This window comes from Pangasianodon hypophthalmus, chromosome 1, assembly GCF_027358585.1.
Source record: "Pangasianodon hypophthalmus isolate fPanHyp1 chromosome 1, fPanHyp1.pri, whole genome shotgun sequence".
In the NCBI taxonomy this organism is placed as follows: domain Eukaryota; kingdom Metazoa; phylum Chordata; class Actinopteri; order Siluriformes; family Pangasiidae; genus Pangasianodon; species Pangasianodon hypophthalmus.
In genome coordinates, this window is record NC_069710.1 from 20,654,744 (window position 1) to 20,664,825 (window position 10,082).

Below are 10,082 nucleotides of genomic sequence, written 5' to 3' on the forward strand. Positions count from 1 at the left end.
GACGAAGTCTGTTTTCACAGGAAATGCCAATGGATCTGATACAATGTGCTGTACTTCCTTATACGGTGACCTCTCATTATAAAGGTTGAGTAGATATTTTTATATTCTTTAGGGACCTAAACAAAAGTTACAAAGCAATCATTAAAAGTCCTCTTGTTGGGTTATGAATCTAATATACCATCACAGATGTAAGTTGCACAAACTGTTCATGTTCAACCTTTTTCAGTAGCTGTAAGGGTAGTTAAGATTTTGCTTTTAATTCATGTAATCGCTAAGACTTATGTATGATAGGTCTTCACGTTTTCAACACATCAGTGTATTTATATATTTGGAGTTTTGGCACCATTTGTAGCAGGATCAGAGTTGGTTCTCTTCTGATGACGACCTTAAACAGCACCCCTTTAGTATAATGTGAAATATTTAAATATTGTTTTCACTGATTGCACAAATTTCTTGGATTTATTTTAATCTTAATGTTTAAATTATATATATATTTACACATATATATCAGGGTCATGGGGAGCCTGGACCATATCCCAGGAAACTTGGGGCACAGGTCAGCCATTTATTGCAGAGTCCCTCCATTTCCACAGGTTAAATTCTACACTTCAGTGCTTCATTTCAAATTCATTTCAAAACCATTGTGGTGGTGTACAGAGGCAAAGTTATGAAAATTGTGTCACTGTCAAATACGTATGGATGTATACTGTATGTACGTATACTTATGGATGTATAGCTTATGTGTGTGTGTGTATATATATATATATATATATATATATATATATATATATATATATATATATATATATATATAAAACCTTCATTATAGAATTGTGAATAAGAGGGGGAGTGACATAATTTGAAGCAATGCACTGATTTTTCAATTTTTTAAATTATTTAGATTATTTGCATTTAAAGGTTTACATTACTAAATCCTTTTTCACAATATATCCCAAGTGAAAACAACCTTGCTGCCAATATTTTGTGCAAATGTTAATGATACAAATCATACATTAATCATATGATAGGCAAGGTTCCATGAGCAGTGTGTTCTCCCCAATAGAGAAATCAATTCTATTCCAGTAAGCAACAGAAGTGACAAATTAACAAAATAAAAATGTAACTATGCCAAAAATGGAGATGTGCAAAGTATTTGAGGAAGATACTGTGAGAAGAACCAGATTCAAAAGGGAATCCTTCATCTTAATTCCTTTATTCATTGTCTGAAATATTGATTCCTAAACAGGATTCCACCATTTTATGGACATGCAGTATCCTGCTTTTTCTGTTTGAAAACCTGCTGGTTAGTCCTGCAGTGACTGCCCTAAAAATACAGAATAGGGCTTCAAAACATATCTTCTATGTACTGTTTTACTCTCTGAGTCTGTGTGGCAGTGTAAAATGCCCTATTTTGTCTCCTCCTTCTGTACTACAGCCTACAACAGTTATACTTAAAAATTATTCAAGTAAACATCCAAGTGTTTGAGTCACCAGGCCTTATAAAGAACCCCATAAACTTGCAAGAACTGCCAGTGGGTTCAGCCAGTCTTCAGTCTTGCAACTAAATACACTTTACTTTTAATTTCACTGTAGTTACTGAACAGTTCTTTGTAGTTATTGGATAATATGTTAATTCATTCATTTAGCTTCAGTAAACACTTTATCCTAGTCAGGGTTGTGGTGGATCTGTAGCCTTCCCCAGGAACACAGTGTGTGTGAAGCAGGAACACACCCCAGATGAGTGCACACACATTCACATCTAGGGACAATGTAGCCAATCCACCTGCTAGCATTTTTTTTTGGGAGGTGGAAGCAAGCTGGACTCTTGGCAAAAACACATGAAAACATAGGGAGTTGTGGGATTGTACTCATTACAGTAAACAATTGTACAGAGAAAACGCAAACGGCAATTTGCTCTCTGATTTCTATAAAACTACTGAAGAGTTTTATGGTTATGAATAGAAGATATCTGAAGCTGAATATGGGGCAGTGCTAAAACTAAATTGTATTTACTAATAATACTCAGTTGTATGATCAAGGATAACAGGAAAATGCTGTACAAACATTGTCCATTCTTTCTCACTATAATTTTATTTCTCTATCTCTCTCCTGATCATCATTGACTAGAGGTGCAGTTTGTTGTGGGGTGACATATTAACTTTGTGTTCTGGGAATCTGAACTACCAAATCTCACTATAAAGCAGTAAACACTGCTTTATAGTTTACTATAAACTATAGTATGACTAGGAAGTAAATGTTCTAAAGAAATAGGATGAACAAAACAAACTAAAAGATTTAGGTAAATGGTGTAAACAAATACTGTTCCTAAAGGTTTGACACAAGCCATTAGAATGATTGACTAAATATGAAACCATGATTCAGTACTAGGTTAGTATATTACATAAGTACAGTCGAGTCAATATGCAAATCATATGGAACTGTGTCCAGCCATTAAGAATTTAACAAGACTGCACATCTGCTGCTATAGAAGATAAATCAGAGCCACTCACCTCTACCCTCTTCTTTTATCTTATGCAGATGCTCAGAGTAGTTGATGGACTTGCTGTCCTCCTCAAACACAAGGTCCACCGTGGTGATTTTGGCATCATGCAACTCCATATAAAGACCCTCGATGGCAAAATAGCACTCGCGCTCACTCATTTTGCTGTCTCCAAACATCAACAGGGCATGCTGGCCCCAGCCAAAGTGTCTACACACATGAAGGCCAAACTCACCCAGCTTTTTGTGCGTAGGGCCTGTGTTAGTAATGGAGGTGTAGACCCCGGCACGGAGGAAGCCTATTGCTGGTGCCCCTGCCGTGATCATGGGTAGACCCCAGTGTGTGGTGAAGAGGCCCACTGGAGATGCTGTGTAGTCACAACCTGGGCCAATGAAAGCCCATGGCTCATGACTGAACTTCAGGTCCACAGCCATTAGTGGAGCAACAGATTCAGAGCAAATACCATCAGCATTCTCACTGTTACTAAAAACGTGGTGCAGTCTGTACCCAGGCAGGAGCGAAGAATCTGCGTTGATGAGTTCTATTGCGCGCAGTAGGGCAGGTCCCACACGTGGCCAGGCCCACGGGTACAAGATATTGTCCTTAGGCAGAATAACAGCCAGTGTAATGTTTTCCTGTTTGTGCATGTGTTTGTGTGGCTCACGGGGATGGGAGGATCTGGGACGGATAGAAAGAGAAGGACAGCAGAGCAGGAGCAGCAGCAATGGGGCTACAGAGTGCCTACCTCCCTCTAACCAGCACAGCAGACTCATGGCTCCACACTTCACTCCCCTAAGCCTAAGAGTCTGAAACACTGCACACACACACACACACACACACACACACACAGAAATCTTTATGCCAGCACAATTGAATTTGATTTTCCTTAATTTTATGTAGTGTTCTCAATCCTCATTTTACAATTGCACCAAAAAATGAAATGGATAAAAACTTAAAATGAAAAAAAAAAAAAAAAAGATAAAAAAATTGAATTGCTTTGCTGTGAATTTAAAAAGTCTGTAAAAATAATTATAAATGGCAGAGTTGAGCTGAATATAATTTGCTTGATTTTAATTTCCAGTATACATAGGTAATTTGATCGAGTGATCAGGTAAGCAAAAGTGTCACTAAAGATGCAGTCTGTCAGTTGACGGTGTACATTTAGCTTTTAGTGACCAGTCTGAGTGCTGGACACTTTAATCTGTATATTTAAAATAAACAATATTTAAAATATACAGTATATTTATTTTGAATTTTGGTGTTGATTTGGGAAGGTGTTATGAAGCAAACCTGGCAACACTGCTAGTCCTGAAATCCAGTCACAAGCAGTCACTAGACTTTAAAATATTCTAATAGTAAACACAAAGCCATACCATTTATTCACTGATGATCCTGGCTCAAGCTTGACTACCTCAATACATATTTATTCTCTGCAATGAATATCTTTTTGTGAAATAAAAAGCTAGCTTAATCTTGTAATTCAAAAGGAATTTGATCGACTGGTGTAAAAATTAATTTACCAAAGCTATGCTGGGTTTCAGTTTTCCTAATATCTGTTATTGCAAGTATCAGTAAAAATACAACACATTCATTAATAACATTTAGCCAATCCCTAAATGTGATTGTAAAATTCTCAAGCTGATTATAACTGATTGTTCCTGTAACTGTGGCTGTCGCTTCTCAGGGACACAAAGACATGAGATTTATTGTAGAATGCAACTTTAGAGTTGACTGCTCTTCAGAAAGATTGCTCCAAGAAAAGCTTTACTGATTCAGCTTTCTGGTTTCAACTGATTCGTCAAAAGGTGGCATATGTGAAATGCCATTCTGATTTTGACTGCAACGTAATGCTTTGTCTAGATTAAATCAGAATATGTTAAAGTGTTAAAGGTTTGAAATTTTCAATAATCATATTCAAGGGTACAAATAATTGTACAACTAAAAGGAGGAGAGTAAAATAAATAATCACAAATAACAAAATGGCAAGACTTTGAAAAGCAATTCACTTTTATAAAAGTGAAAAACATCATGGCTATTGATAAATAGTGGCTAAAAATAACGCTTTACAAATTTAAGATTCAATGAGCTTATATGTAATGTTTTAAGGTACTTATAAGACAGTGTACACAGTGTTGCAATGTGAGTACTTCCTTTAAAAGTATTTCCATACATTTTTTATTCCTATACTGTGTAATAAAATAAAAACATACTACAGGAAAAAAAAAAAAAAACAGGTGCACTAATCTCAATCTAATCTGTAATTCAGGGTCAAAGATTTGCTGGGCAAATTTACAAGTAAATGTCGAAAACATAGTACCATTTCTGTGATATAAAAACAACATTCCAAAGCCAAGGATGCATGCAAAAGGAATAAGTGATCATTAATCAAACCAAACGACTGTAAGTGTCATTGAATAGTAATACTTGGAAATGTTCTGAGGTAATGGTGTAGAAGAATGTCCAAAAGCACTTCCCTATCACTACAGTTTCCATCATCTTAGCCATTTATCCATCAGCCAGTTCAATCCAATTACAATGTACTCACCACTTACCCGCATGGGCAGCTCTGATGAGAGTGTACACAGCACATTACAGCTTCTCACTAACTTTCAGACTGCTCTAATGCTGTGTGTGTGTGTGTGTGTGTGTCCTGCCCAGGCAGAGCCCTTACACCAGGGTTGATTTCTTCAAACTACATTACCTAAAATAAAGCACAGGTTATCTCCATGTCAGGCTGTGCTCTGTGCAGCAGCTGGGGTGGTTATGGCTCTCGACTACTGCTATCACTACAGCTGGTAGGGAGAGAGAGAGAGAGAGAGAGAGAGAGAGAGGATCAGTGAATCACAGCGGGGGAGTGGTCCCACATTTCAGAAGTATACGCAGTTGTAGGGAGAATCATCAGACATATAAGAGGCTGAAGAATCAGGTAAATGATCCATAGTGAGATTTCACCTGTAGCATCCAAATAGGCTGGAGAGAAAAATACTGAGTATGTTCCTTTGGTAATAAAGCACTCCGGTGGCTCACACAATAGCAAACACCTCCAAATTGTGTAAAGATATGCTTCTAAATCATCCACAGAAGCCAATAAATCCATACATCCACACAACGCAGGGCACATTGAGCCAAAGAGTCAATCATTCATTATGACCATGGAAGATCTGGGCTAAATGTTCTCTCATGCTGACAGCATTCCTGCGGCTCCAGAGTTGAAGTAACAGCACTGAAAACTCTTCATCGCCTGCAGTAAAGAACTGGGGCAGAATCTTCAATACGGCTATATATTATAGTGATGCAGTGAAATGTTGGCTCTGCTACAAGCTGGAGTATCCTGATTGAACAGCAGCCTGGTGTCAGACCGAGCAAGAGACGCCTGAGTAACACTGTAAGACTGTGAGAATGCGTGTGTGTTCACCTAGGTCCACATATCTTTCCCTCTAATGTCCTCTCTCTCTTTCCACAAGAGGGAGGGAGAGGAAAAGGGAGAGAGGTTGTGAAAGCGAATGATAAATGAGCATTCTCTGTGCTTCTGCTCTGTATCTTTCACATCAGCTAAACACTGCAGGAAAAAAAGAATACTCATTGTGATTTTTAAAATTTCCCACTGTGGTTATGTTTTCTTTACTCCTCTGTATGTAAGTCTGAATTGTGTAAAACCTAGTAGGCTGGTGGTGTGTATGTGTAAGTATTTTAAGAGATGTTGCATGTCTAAACACTTCTCTCAAGCTTCCTCTGTCAGTGAAATGCAAAATATTATTCTTTTACCCGGAAGGTGTTTTAATTCTTCCCATCAGCATCCTTCCCTCTTGCTCTTCTGCTAGCCACTACACACAGCATTTACAAATCAATAAAGTAATAACCAGTGAGCCATAAAACCATTCATTTGTGAGAGCAGTTACAGTGGAAAGATGCCATAGCCCTAGGGTCAGCTCCCTGCTCTAAATCTCCCTGGATTCTAAACTGGCTTTGACCTGAGCTCATATCTTTCTCTAGACCAAAAAGTACACAAACAATCCTTGGTAAACTTCCTCATTTACTGTAGATGGACAGGGCTCAGTTTCCCAAAAGCATAGTTATGAGCTCTGATAGAGAGTGTTTAATGTGTTTGCTCTACTATTAATTGATTATCTTTGTGCACAATAAGCTTCTCCTACCCTCTCCTTCATGTATATAAATTAATGAAACAATACATTAAATTTGAAGTTGCAAAGTAAAAATGGTGCATGGTACTCAGTAGCTCCTTCTACTGCTCCATTAAACCTGATATACCTTTGTGAGACCTATTTGCAATAAACAATACAATTCTTTTCTTTAAAAATGAAGGTTTTTATTTGACTCACCCTCATATAATCAGTTATAAATTTTTGCTATATGTAAAATCGCAGGGAAGACAAAAATAAAATTGGGTAAAATAAAGGGTAAAATAAAATTGTATTTTATTTGTATTAGCAGAGTCATAGTATAAAAATACCACCCAACATTTCGCATTGCACCTTAACCTTCGGCCAAAGGAAAAAAGAGAAATTAGTAACCAAAAATCAAAAGCGCCCTCGTGGGTTGTGTATAGTGTGCACTGGATCAGTTCTGTCGATCATGCAGAGAGAGTGGCACAGTCTGATGGATAGGGTTACCAAAACAGGATGCAACACAATAGTACCCCCTCCCCTACTCTTTCAATTCGCCTTATCTTCCCTTCTGTCCTTACTTTAGACACTCAGCAGCCAATTTCCTCCTTTACAAAATTCACAACTACTTCAGTTCAACAAAGTCAAGTCTGAAAAGTCCACAGACAGACAAAAGTCTGTTCGCAGACAAACCCTGGCATTCCTGTTTAACTTTTAGTAAACATCATTCTTTTTTTTTTTTTTAGATAAAATTGCATAAAATTAGACATTATTGCTGTTTAGTACTCTACTCCAACAGGAAAATCCTCCTTAATGGGGAGCACTAGAGTGTTCTCTCTAGAGACCTCCAGAATGGGAGGCGAGATCAGCACTGCCATGGAGCAATCTGCCAAAGCAGGCCTATGTAAGTATGAGCATACATCAGCTCTGGGTCAAATTATTTTGCTTTGTTTAGCAAATGATTCTTAAATGCAAAACTTGGTGAAACAAATCTTTCACTTTTTGTCTAGAATATATGACTGTGTATATTTGTGTCTGTGGTCCTCTGTTACATTCACAGTCTCAGGTGAAGAAAAAGGAAAAATCCACCCTGAACAACTTGCAAATTAATCTTTATAATTAACAGATCTTCAGTAGCATTCAAGATTTATATAGTTCAATTTATATAATTCAATTTTTTATAATTCAATTCTTAGTTGAGTTTTTTAGTTTAAAATGGTGAGTAAGAAGAAAGCTATTGCTCTCTTGTTTCTAGGAGCTAACAGCAAAATGTGACCGTAAACCCTTATGTTTGAGATTACTGAATTTTTTTTCTCCTATTAAACATCATTGTAATGGAGGTAGCAATGTCCCCGTGACCTAAAAGCAGCAGACATTTGCTAACTTCTCATGGAAATGCCAAAAGATACACCATCAACCAACAAATTAGCACCAGAATCACTAAGAACTTCCCAAATATTTCAGGGAGGACCTATGTTTTAAGGTGTGTAAGAAAATGAAGTCTAATTCACCACTGAGTAGTAAAAATCACCCAAACACACAGATCTCTTTTATGAACCACAGGATCTCTTGCAGAGCTCGTAATAGGCTTGTTCGCAGGCACAGCTGGGGTATGAATGGAACATTTCAAGCCTCTCTCCTTTAACTATATTTAGACACAGCTAACAGTATACTGAAATTAGTTAATCTGTTGTGCAAAAAGTGGCAGGGAGTGATTGAAAGTCAAATATGATATTGTAGTTCTTGTAAAATAACCTTGAGTATTTCATGCCAGACAGCTTTTTAACACACAGATGTGTCTTTATCACCATGGCATTACGATGTTTGTGTGACAATTGCCACATCCTCTGGAACATCCATCTCCCACAATCCTCAGCTGAAATCCACATTCACTTCCCACTCCATTTGCTCAAGCTCCCCTGCTTACTGATTGATCTCAACTGTAGCTTATTCTAGTTTAATTTTCTCCTGCATATACAGGATATACTTCTTTGTGTATATATTTACACACTACTAAGTCTTGTTTGTGATTTCTAGCCTTCATTACTAGCCTTCATCACCATCTTTCAATATTCCATAGACTGTTAAAAAATTCCTTGTAAGTTTAGAGGACAGGCAAATGGCTACAGTAAGCATGGCACAATGGTGCAACGGTTATAATGGTGTTGGTAATGGTGGTGGCTCTCTCTGGGTTCTCTGGTTTCCACTGCAGTTGTGTGTCTGTGCATGGCGCCCTGTGATCCAGAGTGCATTCCTACCGCACACATATTGTTTACAGCAGGGGTTAAACTTATCAGCAAAGGGCCAGTTTTCCTTCCAACTCAGCAGGAGCCACACCTGATTCCATTTGTTTAATCAATTCATCTTGGTCTCCAATCAACTCTCAAGTGTGCCTCCTATTTGGCTGGAAAACCTGGAGCCCTTTGAGGGTAAGATCGAAGACGGGACTGGTTTACAGGATAGCTAAGCTCGATCTCCACCTCGACTCTGACCAGGATACAGCACTTACTGAAGATTAATGAAAGAATGGTTGCAGTAAAATTATAAGCATTTCACATTAATATTACTATTATTAATATTAACTGAATATTAATACTATTATTATTATTAGTAGTAGTAGTAGTAGTAGTATATAGGAAAACATATACTAATAATTATACAATTACGGTGGCATCCTGGAAATCATTACAGTATCTTTTTGTAATCTAATTGTACTGTAATTTCACTGCAACTCATTTTCCAGTAAGTCACTGAAAATTTGCAGAATTTTCTCTATTCTCAGCATTACTCTGAAATCTCATTAATTATTGTACTTCTCAGCTACTCAGATGGTGTCACATTACTATAAAGGATGACTCAAAGCCCTAGAAAATCATTCGGTTTAGTCAGAAAGTAAGATTGGAGACCCGTGCAAAGACCAAATTTTATCCCATAATACCCCTCTTTCTGTGCTCAGTTTCTGAAAGTTTTCTGTTTTGTTTTTTAAGATAAAGAAGATAGCTTTTGTATGACCTTTGCATTGTTTTTTCCAGTTTTGCCCTTGTGTTTTCCCCTTTTGTATCTTGCTCCTTTGCCCTTTTGACCTCAAACTATTTTTCCCTTCTGTTTGTGCCTTTCATTTTCGTATTCTTTGCCTCTGTATTTCCTTGACAAATCCTGGTTGTTTATTTTATCTGCATGCATCTATGTTATTTTGTGTCTGACAATTTGCTTGAAAAATTGAATTGGAATGTGATTGAATCTTTCAACTCTCATGCATAGTGTAGTGATTTTTATACAAGTAACTGTAATACACTAACATTAAGAATACTACATGTGGATGTTATAAAATCAATGAAAAGCTGTTACAAACACAGTATATCAGGTTTTAAAGACACATTCCATAGTAGCATGTTGAAGTATTAAGCATTTGATTAGTTACTTTTCCTACGTGAAAATATTGGTCTGTATGGGCTTTA

The 10,082-nt window shown here is 37.2% G+C and overlaps 1 protein-coding gene across 3 annotated transcripts in view; it reads right to left on the reverse strand.

Moving 5' to 3' along the window:
• npr1b (natriuretic peptide receptor 1b) overlaps nt 1–5,895 on the reverse strand; it is a 41,655-nt gene extending 35,760 nt beyond the window's left edge. Inside the window, exons 1-3 of one of the 3 annotated variants that reach the window (XM_026940241.3) lie at nt 5,453–5,895; nt 5,202–5,292; nt 2,511–3,314 (exon numbers count right to left, since the gene is read on the reverse strand). In XM_026940241.3, coding sequence (XP_026796042.1) covers nt 2,511–3,273 — 763 coding nt within the window. In that variant the 5' untranslated portion in view covers nt 3,274–3,314; nt 5,202–5,292; nt 5,453–5,895. Of the gene's footprint in view, nt 1–2,510; nt 3,315–5,045; nt 5,293–5,452 lie in introns of all 3 variants that reach the window. The other 2 variants (XM_026940240.3, XM_026940239.3) reach the window with 2 other exon arrangements.
• Between the last annotated feature and the right edge of the window lie 4,187 nt (nt 5,896–10,082).